Consider the following 21934-nt stretch of genomic DNA (forward strand, 5'->3'; position numbering starts at 1 on the left):
AGCCGCCCACCACCGGCCAACAAACCCTACCAAGCGACCCTACGCCGGCCAAGAAACCCTAGCCATCAAGGGTTTGGAAAAAAACCCTAGCCGTCAACTCTGCCGGAACCCTACCACCGGCTGTCCTCCCCCGATCGGAAACAATGGCCGTCAATGAACGTACAGCCAAAATCCTACGGAGAACCCTCCAAAACCCACGCCGTTACCTCTAGGACGTGGCCAATCCTCTCCAAATCGTAGATCCGGCCGATCCACAAACAACAAACGATCAAAAACACAAGCACCGTTGAAATCACGTACAAGACCTTGAAAAACGAAAGAGAAGGCAAAAACGAAACTCCCTTACCCGAAGACCAAACCCTACAAAATCACCCTCAATGTGAGCGCGCCGATGAGACGAATCGAATGGTGTTGCCACCAAGGAAATCCGATCAACGGAGAAGGAGGAATGGCCGCCGGAAAGCACCCTTTCGGTCGAGAAGACGAAGAGGGCGGAAAAAGCTTTTCCTAACTTTGGGTATGATTATTATTTGAACGAATGGAGGAGAGAGAAAGTCACGTGATAATCAATGAGAAAAAAAACAAAGAATGATAAGTGAGATTTGTTAATCATTTTATGTTATTTTGTTTATTTCGTAATAATTTATTTTATTTTATTTTGTTTATCCCCTAAATCCTATATTCATCTAACAAATTAGATCAAAGATGAAATAAGAGGCTATAGACAATTGCCATTAATTATAATAATTAACATTAAATAAAACGTGGCTTATTATCACTAACATTGTCATTGATATGACATCACCAATGACAAAGATGAATTTAGTTATACTTACGTATACACAATTATATTTTGGTGGCTTAAATTACACTTACAACCTTGATGTATGCTAAACTAATTTTAAGATTCCCATGGTATTGACAATTACAACCACACATCTGCAACAATTATTGAAGCCAAAATTTCATGTCCTAGAGACCAATGTGTACTATTTTTGTTTCCCGCGGGGTCATTTATGCTGCTACCATAGACGAAAATTTATAAATCTAAATAATAATGATTTTTAAAAAATATTAGGAGAGTCATATCACTCGCCTAGTTTTACGTTATCTCCACCACTACCGGAAGGCGGAAACTAATAGTTTATTAGAATTCTAACGGAATAACTTATCCAATATACTATTCTATTAGATTTCTAACAAAGTTTCAGGTGCGTGATTGTAATTATCAAGACTATATACAATCACTATCAAGACTATATGGACATTATATTAAATTTATAAATAAGTAACTAAGTCATAAATACCCCTAACTCCATGGAGATCATTTTATTTATTCATCAAATTTATTCATTACAAACATCCTCTAGAAAATTCAAAATCAAACTCCTAACTAGAAAAAAGTAGATTACATTACATTACATTTCAACCCCACACGATACCCCAATTCTTAGCATATGCAAACTTCCACGTGACATATTTTTTTCCCACATAACTAAACACATTTAAATTAGGCTTTATATAGGTCCCAATTTCTTTTTAATTAATTCATTCATCGTCTCCTTCCACCGGTACCACTCTCCCGTTGACAGTTAAAATAAACAGCCGCCACCGGAGAACCGAGATTATACAGCTCAGCAAAATCCCTAGTGTTGAAGTTCTGACGCCACCCCGGGGCGTACACCGTTTGCCGCCCTAATTGGCGGAACAACACGAAAACGAAGCGGTGGATGCCCATCGAAGGCCGTGGATTTTCGTAACAAACTATCTCTTGCCCTACATTGAACAAAAAAAATATAGGGAGTAATTAACTAAAATGTAATAGATAGTTAAAAATAAATAAAATAAAAATTTAATAAAAAGATAAAAGTAAAAGCCACATAGCACCATTAAAAAAAAAAAAAAAAAGTGATTTTCTGTTTCCTTTTGGTCCAAGAAAAAAGAAACCCACAAATTGAAGAAAACGACGTAGTTTCTAGAGGGGTAAGATTTAGGAAGAAGAATAATTAGTAGCCACATGGCATTATCTGATTTTGACTGATGAATTGACCAATCAAATTGATTTAAAAGGTCCTCTTTATTCAAACCTATTTTATGTTTCGACACGTTAAGGATGAAAAAGAAATTGATAAACGTGACCACTTAGGAAAATAAAATAAAAAATAATAATATAATAATAATAATAATAATAATTAGTGGGAGAAATATACCTTGTCCACCAATATCTTATGTCATCCTAAACATTTATTGTGTAGTGGTTCTTAATCATGTTTGGGATAAAAATTATAAATGAATGACATAAAGAGAATTTTGACTTTTTTTTAGTATATATATATATATATATATATATATATATATAGAGAGAGAGAGAGAGAGAGAGAGAATTGAAAATCAAATTAAGATACACAATTCGTCAACCCTTAAGGTAAAATTAAATTACGAAAGTAAACCCTCATCTTAGCGTAATTAAAACAATCTCTCAACTATATATTTTTTACTAAAAAAAACATTCATTCAAAATGAATATATAAGACAATACGTAGTTGAACGGTGATTGTAATTACTTAAACGGGATTCTTTCATAATTTTACCTAACCTTAATATAAAAAATCAATTTCAACAATTTTTGTTCTCCGTTTGAAATAAAATACAAAATTAGCTTAATTCGAGCTCGATTCATATCCGATTCGATTAATGATTGCTTCAGCTAAATTCGATTTGTAATCAAATCAAGTTTAAACACAAAATTCGAGACCGATATATATTGAAGCAAGTCTAGCTAGATTTGTGGAAATAATTTGAGAATTCACTATTATATATATATATATATATATATATATATATATATATATAATGAAAAGGTATGTGCAAGATTATGAACTCACCAAAGGTTACTCCAGTTGTTCCAGGAATATCTGTCACGAGCCTAAATTGAGAATTAGTGAGATTAAAGTTAATTAACAGAATTAAGTATTAAAAGTACAAAAAAAAATATTTTTAATATTTAATTTAACTTAGAATATAATAGGACAGTGAATAAATAGGACCAGAAAAATCAAGAAACAAAAAAAAAAAACCTAGTACGGCTACAGAATCACTATTTCAAGGACACGTGCAAATCAATCAGTCAAGGAGATTTTTTTTTACCAACACAATAATTATTTAATTTTGTCTCAATGCTTTTTTGGAGAATAAAATCATTTTTCTAATTTTTCACTGCCCAAGAAATTGATTTTCTTTTTATTTATTTAATTTTCTAAAAAAAAGAAAGAAACCTACTGGACAACTATATTAACCTCTTTGGCGTTTTATGTTTATTCAGAAGTCTAAAACCAATATATATATATATATATATATATATATATATATATATATATATATATATATATATATAAATATATATATATATATATATATATATATATATATATATATATATATATATATATATATAATCCAAAATTTGGCTGACTAATTTCGGGATCAGACGGTTTTTTGTTCTGGGTCGGGTAAATTGTCGAATAACACGTAAAAGAAACCGAAACCGAACTAAAAAAACTGAAAACTGAACCGAAAACAAAAAGTGAAAGTGAACTGAAAATTGAAATCGAAACCAAAACCAAACGCTAAAACCCGAAAACCGAAAACCCGGAACAGAACTGAACTGAAAATCGAAACCAAAACCAAAACCAAAAACGAAAACCGAAAATGGGTTTCAGGTATCGGGTTTTCGAGATAATAATTAAGGAACTCACCAGTGAAGGTATTCCCTAAGACTAGGGTCACTAGGACTTGGAGCATCAGGGTCAACCATAACCTGCATCAGCTCGATCATCAGTACAGCATATATATAATATAATACGTACATGTAGATACAGATAGATACAACACAAAGATATATAGATACAGATATATACGTACGAGAGTGTAGCAGGTGCGGAGGTCGTCGCCACCAACTTCAACCCTAGGTTGGTTAACTATCTGAGAAGGGCGAAACTCGCAGCCATTGTTGACCTCTCTGCTGCTGTAAACAACTCTCAGTCCTATCGATCTTGTGAACGGCTCCAACACATCTCCGATCACCCTTCCCACCACCAGCGGATCTCTATCTCGCGGCATTCCAATTCCCTTCTTCTTTCTCTCTCTACCTACTATATATCTATCTATCTCTCTCTCTCTCTCTCTCTCTCTCTCTAAGTATGTATATTATTTCTGCATGTACTTACATGAGCTATTTATAGATTTTCAAACCCCATTGATTTACCCTCTCTCTCTCTCTCTCTCTCTCTCTCTCTCTCTCTCTCTCTCTCTCTCTCTCTCTCTCTCTCTCTCTCTCTCTCTCTCTCTCTAGATTTCTCTCTCTCACACACACACACACACACATGCACACTACCATGCACACATAATGTTGTCTGTGTCCTTTGCTTTATGCACAGGTAGATTTTTTTTATTTCTTTTTTGGGGGTGGGCCCACATAAGGTACTTTTTGATTGATTCGTATATTTACTAGGAAAGTTGGTTTCCAATTCGGCCCATCAAATTATACTAATGTTGTAATTCAAACTTACAATGATCATATTATATCATGCATTTTTATTATTATTACTCATCTGTAATAGTTTCTATCTATGTCTAATTTGTTCTACGTACTACGTACTGATCTGCCACTGCAAGAAATAATCTTTTTTAGCGACGACAACATTAATTTTCACATGATTAGGCGGCAAACAACGTTGTCACTACGATCGTACCTTACTAATAAGGTATATATCAGTGTATCAATACTATAATGATATATTGTTTTATATATATATATATATATATATATATACACAATTTTTGATATATAGTGTCACAATTATGGCATCACTAGCTCCATGTTTTTCTTGTAGTGTGAATTGTTTGGTCAAAACACATATGCAATTGCATGTATCGAAAGAAGTACTACTAATAGTGTAGATTGATCAAGAGAGTCGGATGTCGTGTCTACAAGGAATATATATCAAAAAATTAAAGCGCTGTATAATTCTAATTAAGTCCCGGCGCAACTAAGATCCTATCAGTCCAGCGTCGATCGGCTGATATTGTGTTTCTTGATTATAGCTAAATAACTGAAATTATCTAAATTAACTAAGAAAGCAGATTAAAGACGAACATAGCTAGAATTTTATATATCGTTCCCTCTATGCATTAATTAATTGATCACCCAAAACCCCTTAATTATGCAATGACTATAATCTTATGATCGAGATCCTACATGTGGTGAAATACACCACGTAGTTTTAGAACGTAGATCTATATACGTAAATAAACCCACAAAACACACATACACATAAGTGTGTGTTATTATGTGCAGATCAATGGTGTGAGTACTACAAAGCCAGATTTATTCCGATAAAATAGGACACCAAGAATTTGCTAGTACTACTTTTTGGAATTTAATTAAAAAAATGTTTCAAAATTTTATTAATTATTTTCTTGAATTGCATGATGTTTTAGTCGTATATGTGTTATACACTGATTAATTTAAAAGCAGGAATAAAAGTGGATTATCTGGATGTAAGCAGAAAAAGGGGCAAGATATGACTTCATATGGGACCAATTGACACAAAGGTGAATTAGAAGTATACAATTGAATTTGGGAATTTATTTCTATAGATAATATTCCCAAGTGCAACTTTTCATTCTTCACCACAAAAATCACACAATCTTTTATATGGTGTACAACAATAAGAATAAAGTGATGAAAAAAGGGTCAAAATTAATGGGGCCCATTTTAATTCATTATGAAATTCAATTAAAAAAAATAGAATTTCAATATAATGAGAATTTCTTTATAAAAAAAAAAGAAAATCAATAAAAAATGGTTCATCAAACGTACATGCAGACCCTAGCTACAAAGTAAACTTTAATTTATAAATTAATATAATCGTGATTAGTAAACTTTTATTAATATAGCGAAATATGAAATTTTCGAAATAATTTTTAATATATAGGTTTTTGCCACGTTGTGACTGGAAGAAACTATTATTAACACTCCAACGGTAAAATTAGTTGAAGTCGAAGTCGTGGATATACAATCTAATTGTACTTTTAGAGATGTATGGAAAATGAGTACGTATTCATAATATACGTGGTTAGGGGTGTGAACGAGCCGAGCTTGAGCTCATCGGGTTTATTTTTTTCTTCTCGAGTTCGAGTTCGAGCTTTTTTCGAGCCGGCTCATCGAGCTTACGAGCGGCTCAACTCGTTTACCACCCCTACATGCATGGGTCCTTTCTTGTTCTTCAATATTGTATTTATACATGTCGTAGGGATGGGGTTGTAGGACCCCTGCTATGTCTACGGTCAGATCGCTCGTGGGAGTGATGTGATAATTACTTCGAGTTGTGCTTGTCTGTTGAGGATGAGCAACCTCATTCTTTGCGGACTGAGCCGGTTCGATGGAGAGGGCCCGCGTGTGTGAAGCTTCTTTTTGAGTCGTAATTAGTAGGTCTTCCTTCAGTCCATGCCATGTGGCTAGATTTCCACCGTTTCTACCTTTGAGCCGAATGTAGTCACATCCGTCACCTATGGCTGTCCTACGTGGCTAGTGACATGCATAGTGTGTGTGTGTGTGTGAGAGAGAGAGAGAGTATATGGGGAATGGCAACATAGAAAATGCATATATGCTGTGTTCCACAAAAAATGATTCAATTATGAAATCATTGTCCTAAGAGAATAAGATAATGAATTCTGATTGGTCGAAGAAAGCCGACCATACAAAGAGAAGCTATATATATATATGGGTACTCCATAGCCACACCAACTTTAACAAATATAAAGATTTCACAATATATATAATTGAGATATAGGAATAAAGTTGTTTGCAGAATCTTCATTTTCGCCATGTATGTATGTATATAATATATATATTCTTCCATTCATATATTATATGTATTATGTATATAAAGGTTTTAAACTTTTTGTGAAGAAAAAGGCTAAAAAATAAAACACAACCTAGGACAATTTTGCAAGCCCTTTTGCATATCTTAGGTATATAAACAATATATAATATATATATATAATTTCAAGTTGATGAAGGTTCCTCATTGCTTGATTCTAGTCTCTGGTCTAATTTGACCGGCTGAACCGTAATATCGGAATGGGTGTGAAAATTGAGTTTTTCCCCCCAAAATTGTGCTTTAAAAAAAACAAATAAAATGGCCAAAACGGCGTCTTTTTACTGTCCAGTTGAAAAAAATTAAATCAATTTTTTTTTTGAAATTGGAAGAAATGTTATTTTTTATTATAATTTCAATAATATTTGAAATGATTCGTTGTGGTATGTGTGTGTTGATATGTTGTGTGTGTAAAAAAAAGTAAGTATGAACGGTTGGTTCCCAGTTGAATCGGTCTAATCGTAACACAATAGCTTGTCCGGTTTTCAAAACATTGCTTAGTTCAGGACGTAGTTATCAAAGCAAAGTAAAAAGCTTTTCACTTTTTTATCCTCAGGAGAAAAGATGTAATAAGTAGCAATGAAAATTCTATTTATATCCCATGGAATATTAAAAAAATTATATTTAAAAAATAAATAAAAAGGGAGTGGTGTGGATGCAAAGTTGTAATAGAAATGGAAGTTTATCGAATGGTTGAATCTTAACCAGATTCTGACCCTCGTTCAGAAAATAATGAAAAAATAAATGTTTTCGAATCTTGTATTATCGCTTACGGTTAAAATTGAAAAAGAAAAGGCGAAGAAAAGAAAAAAAAAAGGAATAAAAAGTGTCGATCCTTTTGCATTTCGATTGAAAACTATGGATCTAATAAAAATTTTGAGGGATTTTTTTCGTTAATTGTCGAACGAGATCCTCGTTAGGAGTTTTGATACCTAACGTTGATTACTAAGGTCAAGGTCAGAAATAAAGGGTAGGATGGTAATTTTCACTTGTAAAGTTTGGCCAAACAAAACTTCCAAAGGTCAGAAAGAAATCCAACTTCAATTCTTCCTCTTCTTTTTCTGCACAAACAAAACCTGTTTTACAAGTGACTTTGTACACACTCAAAGAAAACTACACACACACAGACACAGTAAATCGAGCTGTCTATATTGAACATGGGCAAGATTTTTCTCAGACAATCGAACTACAGAGTCGAACGAAAGAATTCAGAGATAAAACCAAAGCAGCAAAATGGCAAACTCTAATGTGTACAGATATATTTTCATCTACCAAATGCTAAAAGCCTCATTGTCAAGATTGAGTTATTCGACGAATATCTACTTTTTTGTTTTTAGCTTATCTAGTCTCTAGTAAGTTCATCTCTTGCTCGGAAATATTGCAGCTTCTCCGATTGTTTTGGCTCAAGGAATAAAAGAATGTTATCAACCTACTGCATATTTCATATTTGCAACGAGCAAAGAGGAGCATGTTATCAAGAACGGTTTTCCTCCTTATTTTCGGCGTTTTCCAGATTTGCCCTTTGTGCAGCTCGTCTCTTTTGCTGGATCTGCCGAACGTACTCTGTAACGATGACATGGAATTTAGGAGCGTGCTTATTTGTTGAAGTGGCGCTTAGACCAGCCTTCTTGAGAGCACGGGCCATATGCTTTTCGGCTTTTTGGAAATGGCTATGGCAATAAGAAGGAACGGTTGACCTCAGTATCGGTTTTCCACACAGTATAGGTCCTGTAGTTGAACTGACACGAGACAAGAAAACAACAAAAACGGAAAAAAAAAATATTAATTTCAGTAGAGAAAATATAAATATGTGTACGTAAACGCAACAGCAAATAAATGAACGTGTCACTGGAATCTGAGGTTATTTTCTAGATTTAAGCACTTTATTCAAGATAAACTAACAAGGTCGAAAAGGAGAATCCTTGAACAAAATAGTATTAACACACTTATCCGACCGATGTAAAATACATCCACGTGTGCAAAAAAAGGAACAAAAAAATAAAAATAAAAACTCGTGTCAATCCTAATTAGAAAGAGTGTGAGATGCTTAATAGCAATTAGTGGCATATTAAAATAGACAAAACAATCACTCAACTACAAAAAGTTTAGCACACACACAAGGATAAGAAAGAATCAGCTTCTACTATCATGATAAATTGATAACTGATTCTGATCTCGGGATACAATGTCCTAAATACCAAATAAAATGTTCGACAACGAAAAGATTAAATGAATATATCCTAAGCTAAATCTTTTCGGGATATTCCTGTGGAAGCAGATTAGGAGAACCGACTTATTTGGAGTCGGAGAATTCAAAAGGAAACTAAATTATTTCTAAGATGGGAAGCTTTAAAAGCAGCCTAAAAAGGATTAGGAACAAAGACGACAAAAAATAAAATTGATATTTAAGCTGCATATAAAAACAAAAAGACCCGATTTAACTTGCAAATTCCCCACTGACATTTTTTTCTAATTTGCACCCTCTGAGGGGGTTATTTGTCCAACAAAGACAAATCGTAAGGGGATAACTTAGTTTATTTGCAACCAGGTCAAATCTCAAGGGTAGTATTTGAAATTTACCATTTAATATAGTAAGGAACAATTCTATCTAGTATATTTCTAATGCATTTTGAGATGCTATATGTGCTGGCATAAACAGATTACATACATCTTGGTGCGCACGCAATAATTTTTTTTTCCGAAAGGAAAACTTTATTACTTTTTGCAGTACAACAACTACACATGTCATCATCTAAACCTAAAAAGCGTCTAGGTATAGAAACGGCACGTGGAATCCACAAAGGGTAATATTGCCAGCACGCACACGTGTATATGCTACATTCGTAAACTAACACAGAATCTTTCATAGCGCAAGAATACAAACATAAATTTCACCAAGGAAACAAAAGATACGGCACATTTCAGGGAGTCAATGAAATCAGGACAAGTTATTAGCTTTTAAGCTTAATTGAATTTATGGCATAAACTCAAAAAACTCAAATTGTCAATCACGGAATACCAAATCGAGTCAAGTACTATAGAACACCAACTTTAAATGATTGATTCTTAACGAATCACTTATAAATGAGCTTTTGATCAAGCAAAACAAAACTACCAATATAAGTATCTTTCATATTTTCTAGTACAATTTATTACTCATCCAAATGCTATAGGTCAATGTGTTTCGACAGAGAGTTTTAAATATAAATGTGAAAGTTTTTGATATATTTACACTTAAAAAGTAGTCGTTGAAGATCAACGACATCTTCAACGACGAAATCATTTATTGAGGCCGATGGCTGGTGCTTGGTCAGTACTGGACGGTGAAGGGAGTTTATGACTTGATCGTGGGGAAAGCCTCGATGAATGGTGATTGCTACTATAGCCATTCCAAGATATTGGATTCCTTGTCAAATAAATTTCAAACATGCACAAGAGTTGGAATTTTTGGACATTGTCTTGGAGAGAAGTTAGTGAAATAGAACATGGGTAAATACTAGGATTAGCTGAGCCTAGACAGAAAGTGAGGTCTCCTATGAAGATCTAGAATTCTAACCTTGCATGCCAAAGGAAAATCTCATGTAGATAATTTTTATCGGGTGAAACCCTTCGAAAAAGTAATGGAAGTATTTTGTACCCTATGAGCCCAAAATATTAATGAAAGATAAAAAGGTGCTCACTCTTGGGATTATAAACCATGAATTGATATTTGATACTAAATCTAACTTTAAAGAGCTTGATTAACATTTTCAACACGTGACATACTTGATTACTGCAATCCACTTCAATTATGTCTGAATCTCCCAAAGTCATGAGTCGAAGTGGCGGCAGTAATAGTATAATCCCGGTATGAATCCATGTAGACTAAATATAGTAACACCCAAACTAGTCAAACCTCATGATGGATATTTCCAAGAATGCATATCATATTTCAATTTCACTCCTCAGCTTTTGGTGCACACATTTAGCATAGCATTATCAGTTATCACAATTCCATAATTTTGATTACTCAATGTTTTGGAGAAATTAAAATAATTCTTATTTAGTCGATTTGAAAGTTGGAGTGACTGCAAGCATCATCCAACAAATTTATGAAAGTGATGATCTGCTCGAGTCTTAGGATGTAAATTAGGTTTTTATACATCACTCTAGTTGAACGAAAAAAAATTAAGAACCAATTGTACAAAATCACTTAAACGGGGTCGATAGTACCATAAATATTATTATCTAAACAGATCCCTTTATTTTTCTTTATTTCTTAATTGACAACTAGACAGAGGACATCCCATTATATGATATCGCCCGTGGGACCAGTGAAAGATGATAGCACACAGAGGTTTTGGTAGTAGAAGATAATCACAATATGTCTACTCAGCTTGTTGCATGAAATTTAATTTTGAATCTAACTTAAGATTAATGTTGATCGCAAGTTTAAGCACTCAAGTCCCCGAAACCATAGTTAAATGCAGCAAGTACTATAACCTGATTCAAAAAATGAGACTACCTCAAATATGGCTATCCATGTTAAAGCACAGAAGATTTAGCAGTTCGTTCAGTGTTTCAAACAAAAAGAAACATATTACTTGGAACAAATGAGAACTTCCAACGCATCCCAACAATCTCCGGCAAGAGCATAGAACAAAAAAGGCAAAAGAGAAACAAAACCATCATTAAATTATGGGTTTATTACATTCTTAAGCTGGAAACAACTGATGTCAGAAGGAATACATTTTATACAATATTGTATTCAACTGTTGCCACAAGAGGTTTCTCAACTTAAAGAACAATGGTCAAATTTGAAACTATGCATTGATGGCATGTGTTTTCTTAGCTAATGTATCAAAGTGGCTAGATGATATACTACACAAAATTATTAATACGCAACATCAATGGGAAAAACACGTTATGCATACCTGAAAATGTTAAGTATTATACACACACACACACACACACACACACACACACACACACCATACATACATGTGTATATATGTATATATATTGAAACTGTACCTGTCAACTCGAGTAAAACTTCAAATAATTTTACCTATAACTCTGTAAGCTTTAACTTCTTTTAAGTTTTAACAGACTCCCTTTTCAGATAATCACACACTAAAAGTAGAAAGGGTTTGAATATGTACTTTATACGGAGAACAAATTTTCGCCAAGATACAAGAACCAAGACCCTAAAAAGTTAACATGCATATTCATTCACACATGCACTAAGAATGATGTAACTCAGCAAAGCTCTATCCAGTCAAATACAGTTATTTGTTAAAGTAAATACTAAACTCATAAACCCTTTTATAACAAACCAAAGAACAATATTTGATAGAAAACCCCCCAGAAACCTACCCATATCCACATTTGCTTCATATGTTTTCAACATTAAGTAAAGAATAACGAATACTTACCGTATGGTTCACTCTAGAACAATATAAAAACACTTTATAGTGCATCACACATACATACAGTCGAGTAATATTTAAGAGGCGGGCATGCTAATAACTATTACTAGCCAATTAATGCCGCACAGTGACAAGAGTGCAGTTATTCAAGGATAGAGATTCTCCAATACTAATACCACTCACCCTACGACATATGAGATTATTACGGGCAAAGAAATTATCATAGTGCGACCACGAATTGGTGCAGCCAGTTTCGATTACATCTAGAACACTCGGTGATCTTAACCATCGCATATTTCAATCATATAAAATATATTACTAGATGATAACGAACTAAAAATCGTCAAGTGCCAACATACAAAATTACAGTGTACCACATTATTAACAAACATTTTCTGGACCAAAAAAAAGGGAGAGAGAGAGAGAGATGAAAAGAAACCAAACCTCTTTATGGAGAAACTGCAAGCTTTGTAAAGCTTTTGCTTGGAATCAGACAGTATATGCATAAGGCAAAACCTCGTTAACGCCATAGCCTTCGCCTTGCAACCATGGACCCCACACCTAATCAAAGCAATACTACTACAACTGCCCCCATTCGCCCCCAAATTTCCATTACCAACATTCTCTGCGGCCGCAGCAGCAGCGGGTTCCCCGCGGTTCGGATTGATCCTCTCACCCTCCTCATCTTCCACAAAGGGGCTTTTTCCATAATCCCAATAATACTTCCTGTACTTATACTTAAGCTCCTCCATCAGCGTCCAGTAGTGGTCCCGGTAAATTCGGGCGAGCTGCTTGACTCTGCGGGCGCGGCGGTTGATGACTTCGGGTCGGGTCAGAAACTCCGATTTTGAAAGGGCGGCGTCGTGTTCGGAACCGTCGATGAGGATTGGGCCGGAGGCGGAGGAGGAGGCGGATGACGGGTCGAGCGTGCCGGGTGTGTGCATGGTGAGGGGACTGAATTCGGGTTTCACGGAGTGGGTGGCGACGGAATGTTGGTTCTGGCGGCTGAAGGCGGCGGCGGCGGAGGAAGAGGCGGTGCCGGTGACGGAGGGCATGAGACCGGAAGAGAATCAATTGGAGTGGGGTTCTTCCGTATCAGCAATTCGTATACTGGCTAATGATTTTGCGTTGCTGTCAATTAGGGTTTATATATTTGATTGGGATTGGAAAAGGTACAACTACTGCTGCGTGTTGTACAGATACGTGGATTCCGGGTACAATTAAATTCTCGATTTTTTCCCCAAATTTCTGTAGTTTCTGTTTTTGTTTCTTTTTTGGTCCCCCAAATATCCGAAATTAATAATTGGACCTGAAACACGCAAACCAAATTACTTAACTCAAGACCACAATTGCCTTTTCAAATCCTTTTATATATGTAAAATTTATTATTTTTTATTTTTTAAGTTTTAAGAAAATAAAATAATTACTGCATTAATTACTTGGCCCAAAACCCATAATAAGAAATATGCCATCTATGAAGTAAGGCCCAGATAAATATTTCCAGCCCATAATTAAATTGTAAAATTCATTTTGCACCCTTGCACTATGCAAAATATATCACTTACACCCCTAATCTATAGAAAACATCAAACGCCACCCTGTTTTTTATGATCAATGGTCAGACTTTTAACGATGTTAAATTTAAGTGTGCAATGACTCTTTTACCACTCTTTATGTTTGATAGAATCCCTAATTTTGTGTGGATTATTGATGATTTTTAGCATTCGTTCAAATTAGGGTTTTTTCCAATTTTGGTGTTAGATTTTCGGGCTTTTCAGTTTTTCTTTCTTTTGGAGTTTTTGTGATGTAATATGAAAAACTTAATTTTTTTTATTTCAAATTTAGGGTTTCTTTTAGATTTTATGGGTTTCAGTTTTCTTTGCAGGTTTTGCAAAAAAATTGACATCAGGGAGTGTTTTATGTTTTCAATGCATCAAGAAGGTAAATGATATATTTTTGTATAATATAGGGGTACAAAAAAGGGATTGACGTGTATGTGAAACATATGCAATATAAAATGATATGCTTTTGAAACATGTCACTATGCAGCACCGAAATTTTAATTGGTTAACATTTCCCCATTTCGAAAACATTTTGTGTCAGAAACTCGAAAACACTCGCCGGACACTTTATGAGCGATTTTGTAATATTTGAAAAGTTAGAAACATGTTAGAATAGTAAAATTTGAATTTTTTTTTTTTGTTTCCAAATTATTTATATGATTTAATGATCAACTACAAATTGATAGTGGATAGTAAAAATTTAGTTTGCATATGTTTTAAAGAAATATATAAAAAAAACTTATATATGTTTATATAGAATATTTATAAATCTACCCCTACAGTTTTAATATTTATACGCTTCACCACTGGTTCCTGTATCCCCATTTTTAGAACCCGTATCGCCGTTTCCGTTTCCGTAATACATATGAAACATCTATAGAGGATTTATATGCAGACTGCAGTTACCCCTTAAATCATGACCTTCCATATAAAACATACATGCAAAAGAAATAAAAAATAAATAAAAAAACAATTAAACAAACCTAAAAAATTCAAGAATCACAATTCTTGCAAAACATTGGATAAAACAAAGTGCATCATGAACCACTCATCTCTCCATCTCATCCCATAAACTAAAACCAATGATCCAAACCACATAAAAACTTGACCACCAAAACCAATCCCAAAAATTAAAAAATTAAAAAAGAAAAAAAGAAAAAAAAATAAGAAAAAGGAAAAAACAGAAACAACTAAAAAAACCAGCTTCCGCCATAGAAATGCTGACTAGCAAACTGTCAGCAGCTGCAGTTTCTTCATCTTCTTCCACACTGTTCTTGAGATCAAACTTCGCCAAGAAGATCAATTCTATAGTCAACCCATCACTCTGCAATTCTCTCAGACCCATTGTTGGATGGAGTTGCAGTAAGAAGAGTTCCACACGGAGAAAAATGGATTCCTCCGCTTCTTCGAGAGTTGTTAGCCCACGCGCCTCTGCCCAGCAGCTTCAGGACCCTGATCAGCTCATCGACTCTGTCGAAACCTTCATTTTCGACTGCGACGGTGCATTTTTTACCCGACTTCCCTTTTTTTCTATGTGTTGTTATCGTATGCCTTCTACCTGTTTGTGGAAATGTCTAAATGAGTATTGGAAACAGTGTGCATACCGTTTTCTGTAAATAAAAGCTTTGTTTAAATTGTTTATCTCATTTCTTGTTGGTCGATTTTGTGCCATGGATAATATTGAGATTGATCTAACTGCAACAATGAAGTTTAGTTGAAGAACCTAGTGGATTGTAATAGATTGCCGGATGGTCTCTCCTTATTCGTCGGAGTTGGTTGTGAATCTACGATGAACCGGCGTCTTTCTTTATCAATCAATGCCTCTGTTTTTTCTATCGAAGAATTACGGTTACTATAAATTTATACCGAATGCTTATCTGCTCAATATTTTTCACAGGAGTAATATGGAAGGGAGACAAACTGATAGATGGAGTCCCGGAAACTCTCGACATGCTTCGATCAAAGGTCAGCACTTTATTACTTCCTAGAGATTCTCGATACATTTCGTTATATATGGAGTAATCGAATCTTTTATTCACACGATCAACTTATCCGCGCATTGTTTCTTGGTAATGCTAATGGTTGGATTTGAATGCTTCTCTGTTTTAGGGAAAACGGTTGGTTTTTGTCACTAATAACTCGACAAAATCGAGGAAACAGTACGGTAAGAAGTTTGAATCACTCGGTCTTGATGTCAGTGAGGTGGGTTTATCGGAATTTTGTTCTTATTTTTCAATTCCCTTTTCTGGGAAAAATACAGTTTTCATCCCTCAAGTTTGCCTCAAGTTTGCACCGATTTCACATTTGGTCCCTCATGTTTATAAAAACATATTGGGTCCCTTATGCTTCAAAAATTCAACACTTTTAGTCCTTCCCGTCAATCTCCCGTTAAAACTAACGGAATCAAGCGTGTGCCCATCACTAGCTTAACTAACGGACTAGCGGTAAATTGACGGAAATGACCAAAAGTGTTAAATTATTGGAATATTAGGGACCAAATGTGTTTTTTGTGAACATGGGGACCATATATGAAATTGGTGCATACTTGAGGGATGAAAACTGTAATTTCCCATCTCTTTTTTTTCCTGGAAAAGGAAGTATCACTAACTGGTAAGAATTTTTTCAGGAGGAAATATTTGCATCATCCTTTGCTGCAGCTGCTTACTTAAAGTCGATCGATTTCCCCAAAGATAAAAAGGTATGTACTAGGAAATAAAACACTTTGATAAAATCGATGAATCAATTGACCATGTGTAAATCTTTACACGATTAACGGCCTGTACAGGTGTACGTTGTTGGCGAGGAAGGAATCCAAATAGAGCTGGAGTTAGCCGGATTTCAGTACATTGGTGGTCCGGTACGTAATAAATAATACATAAAATTGCGATTGAAAAATATCGGCTAAAAAAAACCCAGTATAACATATTTTGGTATATTAACGAAGAATCTGTTCTTTTGCATTTTGCAGGTAGACGGTGAGAAAAAGATCGAACTAAAACCCGGTTTTTTGATGGAGCACGATGAAGAAGTACATATTCATTCTCGCATACTTCTTAATTATATCGAAAATTTAAAAAGCATTAATATATATTGTCGATTCTCTGATTAGGTCGGGGCTGTGGTAGTTGGATTCGATCGTTACTTCAACTATTACAAAATCCAGTAAGTTGTACTGATAATGCACTTCTATGTTATAATATCATTAATGCCTCGTTTGGTTGGGGAGATTAGCCATGATTAACTAAATAATTGGACTTTATTTGATGTTTGGTATCCCCAATAACTTACCGGGTCGACCTGCAAATATTATGCTATCATGGCTTAACTTCCAAGGTCCAATAATACAATTGGGTTTCATTAGATTATTTAATCTTATCTTGGCAACCAAACGAGGCCTAACAAATAAAATCCTTTTGTTTTACATGTTCTTTATATGAAGGTACGCAACTTTGTGCATACGAGAAAACCCGGGCTGTCTTTTCATTGCTACAAACCGTGATGCCGTCACTCATCTTACCGATGCGCAAGAATGGGCAGGTTCACTTCTGTTTGATCGCCTTTCTTTTGTTATTTTATTATTGCATTATTTATATTAGTCGTTATATAAATTCAACTACAGAGGAATTTGAATTACCACAACAATTTTAAAAATATTTCGGTAAATTAATTAAACTACAGAAACCTTATTACAGCATGTAATAACTAGCCACGGACACATTGAGGCAAGAGTTCGATTCGAATCCAGTTTTCCGAATAATATTAACTGCGATATTTTTTTTTTGCAGGTGGTGGTTCGATGGTAGGTGCAGTGCGTGGGTCCACTCAACGGGAGCCACTCGTTGTTGGAAAGCCCTCGACTTTCATGATGGACTATTTAGCAAATGAGTAAGATTATCTTGTTCTAATTGTTACAAACGACAATTTAAAAATAAAATATAATAATGATATAAATTTTGGCTGAGCAATATCTTAACAAACATCTTCGTTTACTAAAAAAAACCGAAACAGATTCAATATTTCAAAGTCCCAGATATGCATGGTTGGCGATAGACTAGATACCGATATTCTTTTCGGACAAAACGGCGGTTGCAAGACTCTTCTTGTCCTTTCAGGTAAATAAAATTATCTTATGCTAATTGCTAATAGCTTAGTTATTATTGTGTCTTTTACATCATTTAAGAATCGTCGATTTATTTATTTTTAATTTTATTTTTAATTTTATTTAGGAGTGACGTCTCTGCCTATGCTTCAAAATCCCGAAAACGCCATACAGCCAGATTTCTACACCAACAAGATTTCTGATTTCCTCTCTCTCAAAGCTGCAACTGTATGAGAATTGTTATTATCAGGCAATTAATTTATCGCACGTTTTTTCTCAATCGTTTTTCGTATGTAAAGATGATAAATTTAAGAAATCTCTGTACTGCTAATTCTATTTCTTATGATCATTGGAAGACAATGGTGATTTATTTTTTATTGTATTTTGTTTCGACAAATAAATTAAAAAAAATATTATTTAACGAGTTTACATTCCGTTTTTAGTTAAAGTTAAACTTTTCGGCATTCGAATATTTTTCAAATATGCAATTAGATATAATATCAGGGGAGAAGGATGTAATTTATGCAATATTTGGTTAGTGGCAAAAATAATATTACAAATTCAAACACATCAACTGGGTTTAAGTTGGTTAATATCAAACCTGAAGGAATGTATACGTAAGTTTCTAAATTAGAAGGGGCTACATGTAATTATACCTAACTTGGGGAGTGTTGGTGTAATTTACGCTATATATATATGATTTATTTCCTTCCAACGGTATTGTTCATCATTTCTCGCCGCTGTAAAATCCCAGAACCACCACCGCCGCCGCCATGAGTACCACCCTTATACCGCCGTCACAGTCTCGTCCGAGTAATCCGGCAACACTCTAACTCCGATCTGTCACCGCCTTAACGAGGTGTAAAATTGGAGACTGGAGTTATAGCTTTCTCTTTATTAGCTGTATAAGCAGCATCTCTGAGCATCACTGCTCCGGCCTCCGCCGCCCCTTTTCGTCCGGCGAATATCGTTATCCACCATGGAAATCCTCGGTTGACTATCTATCGTTACTGTTCTGCGTCCTATTCTACTGTAAGTTAACATGTTATGTGGGTTCATACTATTGCACCCAAGTGTTCGACAAAATATCCCAGTGAGATTACATTGCAAATTGAGACTGAATGTTAAATATTGAAACCGTCCTACGCCAATGATTCAATAGCTTTTCGAGCATAATGTCTCTTACACGAAAACTCAGCCTTCGGGCGACGGCAAATTACATTTTACACAGATTCAGTAGAAACTCCAAATGCCCTTATGCTGCTAACAGGTACCCCCACAAGTCTTTCTCTGACTCGTACAGCCAAAACAGTGTCTCGACATTTCGCCTAAAATACGGACATTCATCGAACAATTTCACAACAATGTCCGGCGGCACAATTCTAGTCCAAGCTCGAGACACAGGCAAACTTCTTGAGGAGCTGGAAATCGCAGTAAACGAGCGTAGACTTACGAATGCATGGGAATTACACGAGCAGCACATGCGTGTCGAAGGGTTCGCCAGAAAATCCACCGTGACAAAGCTGATTGCTGGATTAACAGAGAGTTTAGACACTCAGTGGCTCAAAAAGGCTTATAAATTGGTCGAAAACGCCTTTGAGAACCACAAGCAAACTTTATTCGACAGGGAGATTCTCATTTATCTGTCTTTGGGCCTTTCTAAAAGTGGGCTACCTATTCTCGCATCCACTCTTTTGAGGAAACTAATCGAAACAGAACAATACCCTCCTGTGACAGCTTGGTCGGCAGTTATTGCTCATATGTCGGAGAATTCATGTGGGGCCTACTTAGCAGCTGAGTTGGTTCTTGAAATAGGTTACTTGTTTCAAGATGGGAGAATCGATCCTCGGAAAAAATGCAACGAGCCTTTGATATCTATGAAGCCTAATGCAACCGCTTTCAACATTGCTTTGGCGGGTTGTCTTCTTTCTGACACTACTAAGAAAGCGGAGCAGCTTCTTGAAATGATACCTCGTATCAATATTAAAAGTGATGCCACGTCATTAATCATCATGGCCCATATTTACGAAAGAAACGGTCGAAGAGAGGAGCTCAAAAAGCTTCGGAGGCATATTGAAGAAGTTCATAGCGTGACAGATATTCAGCTTCGCCAGTTCTACAGCTGTCTGCTTTCTTGTCATTTGAAATTCGGGGACTTGGATTCGGCCTCTGATATGGTCCTCGAAATGCTTCGTAAAGTAAAGAAAGCCCGAAACTCAATCGGTGTGGCTAATTTAGTGCTCGAGACCGAAAAAAGAGGTAATACGCCACCTCATCAAGATTGTACTACAAAATCCGATGAAGCTAAAAACCCAGTATTGCTTCGACAGATTTTCTTCTCTTACGAAGATTTCTGTTACGACAGAAAGTTTTCGAGGCTTGAATCCGAGGCGAAAGAGTTGCTCGATGCCTTTGTTGTGAAGTTGCAGGGGCAAGTTGAACTGATTACTACCGAAAGAGGTGTTCTCATGCCAACGGAGAGAACTTATGTGAGATTGGTTAAAGCTTTTCTAGAAGCTGGTAAAGTAAAGGAATTAGTCGAATTCATGATCCAAGCAGAGAAAGAAGATTCTCCAGCATCTACCGATAATTCAGTACTCGTTTACGTAATCCACTCGTGCATTTCTCTCGGTCGGCTAGATCAGGCGCACGATCTTCTAGATGAAATGCGCTTAGCTGGCATTAGGACAAGTTCATCTGTTTACAACTCCCTCTTAAAAGCGTACTATCAAGAAAATCGAATCGGCGAAGTAAAATCATTGATTAGAGACGCTCGAAAAGCTGGAATTCAACTGGACGCATCTTCTTACGAAGCTTTGATCCAGTCCCGTGTGATCGAAAACGACACAACGGGTGCACTCAACCTGTTCAAGGAGATGAAAGAAGCTAAAATACCGAGAAATGGCAATCGAGAATTCGAAAATATAGTGAAAAATAATTCCAGGGAAGAATCCCATTTAATGTCGAAGCTACTGCACGAAATAAAAGAAGGGCAAACGGTGGATTGTGGAGTACACGAGTGGAACAATGTGATTTACTTCTTCTGCAAGAAACGGTTAATGCAAGATGCGGAGAAGGCATTGAAGAAGATGAGGGATTTGGGGCACAATCCGAATGCGCAGACTTTTCATTCGATGGTGACTGGATACGCTGCGATTGGTGGGAAATATATTGAGGTAACTGAGCTTTGGGGGGAGATGAAATCGTTTGCGTTTTCGAGTGGGTTAATGAAGTTCGATGTTGAGCTCTTGGATGCTGTGCTGTATACTTTTGTGAGAGGTGGGTTCTTCGTTAGAGCCAATGAGGTAGTCGAAATGATGGAGAAAGGTGGTATGTTTGTTGATAAGTATAAGTACCGTGCACTGTTTTTGAAGTACCATAAAAATTACTGTAAGGGGAAGACACCGAAAATTCAGACAGAGAATCAGTTGAGGAAGAGAGAGGCAGCATTGGCCTTCAAGAATTGGGTTGGTTTATGATTTTTCTTCTTTTTTTTTTAATTTTTTTTTTAGATTTTTTAATTTTTTTATTTAATGTTAAGTTATTGTGAAAGTCGAGTTATCAAAAGTTGTTTCGGAACAATCCATTGTGAAATACAGTAGTTTGTTCAATTTCGATTCACATGGAACTAACTACACTCGTATACTAAATGCGTGTAACATGTGTATGAATTTAGTTTGTTCGTGTTTTCTGAGTCGAATTAGTCGGATTCATCAGCAGTACATGTGTACAGTTTGTTAAAACAAGTCGAAGTAGTCGTGTAAATCACAGCAAATAACTATGTGTAGTTTAATTCTTGTTTTCCGAGTGAAATTAATCAGCAATATTTCTAGTCTAAACAAATGTTAACTGTTGTGTTTGATAGATACTCCTTTCATGTTTGCGTAATTACAACTACCCGTCAATTGTGAATTTTCTTACACG

The 21934-nt window shown here is 35.4% G+C and overlaps 4 protein-coding genes across 4 annotated transcripts; 2 read left to right on the plus strand and 2 right to left on the minus strand.

Annotated features, from left to right (window-relative positions):
* Window positions 1-1297: 1297 nt before the first annotated feature.
* On the minus strand, window positions 1298-4372 carry LOC105955626 (protein VERNALIZATION 3). The gene is made up of 4 exons (XM_012979389.2): window positions 3922-4372; window positions 3756-3817; window positions 2886-2926; window positions 1298-1776 (listed from the first exon to the last, which is right to left on the minus strand). Exons 1-4 carry the CDS (start codon window positions 4117-4119, stop codon window positions 1553-1555), a joined length of 525 nt encoding a protein of 174 aa, XP_012834843.1. The 5' UTR covers window positions 4120-4372; the 3' UTR covers window positions 1298-1552.
* Window positions 4373-8074: 3702 nt separating this feature from the next.
* LOC105955625 (uncharacterized) lies at window positions 8075-13688 on the minus strand. Its single transcript, XM_012979388.2, has 2 exons — window positions 12794-13688; window positions 8075-8680 (listed from the first exon to the last, which is right to left on the minus strand). Exons 1-2 carry the CDS (start codon window positions 13402-13404, stop codon window positions 8416-8418), a joined length of 876 nt encoding a protein of 291 aa, XP_012834842.2. The 5' UTR covers window positions 13405-13688; the 3' UTR covers window positions 8075-8415.
* Window positions 13689-14829: 1141 nt separating this feature from the next.
* LOC105955624 (phosphoglycolate phosphatase 1A, chloroplastic) lies at window positions 14830-18439 on the plus strand. Its single transcript, XM_012979386.2, has 11 exons — window positions 14830-15411; window positions 15809-15876; window positions 16021-16113; window positions 16538-16609; window positions 16697-16768; window positions 16880-16939; window positions 17021-17073; window positions 17351-17448; window positions 17697-17796; window positions 17920-18023; window positions 18138-18439. The coding sequence occupies exons 1-11, from the start codon at window positions 15129-15131 to the stop codon at window positions 18242-18244; spliced, it is 1110 nt and encodes a 369-aa protein (XP_012834840.2). The 5' UTR covers window positions 14830-15128; the 3' UTR covers window positions 18245-18439.
* Window positions 18440-18735: 296 nt separating this feature from the next.
* On the plus strand, window positions 18736-21517 carry LOC105955623 (Pentatricopeptide repeat (PPR) superfamily protein). Its single transcript, XM_012979385.2, has one exon. The coding sequence runs from the start codon at window positions 19186-19188 to the stop codon at window positions 21487-21489; it is 2304 nt and encodes a 767-aa protein (XP_012834839.2). The 5' UTR covers window positions 18736-19185; the 3' UTR covers window positions 21490-21517.
* Window positions 21518-21934: the final 417 nt, after the last annotated feature.

The sequence above is a fragment of the Erythranthe guttata genome, chromosome 6 (genome assembly GCF_056151865.1).
Source record: "Erythranthe guttata isolate IM_541 chromosome 6, IM_541, whole genome shotgun sequence".
NCBI classification, from domain to species: domain Eukaryota; kingdom Viridiplantae; phylum Streptophyta; class Magnoliopsida; order Lamiales; family Phrymaceae; genus Erythranthe; species Erythranthe guttata.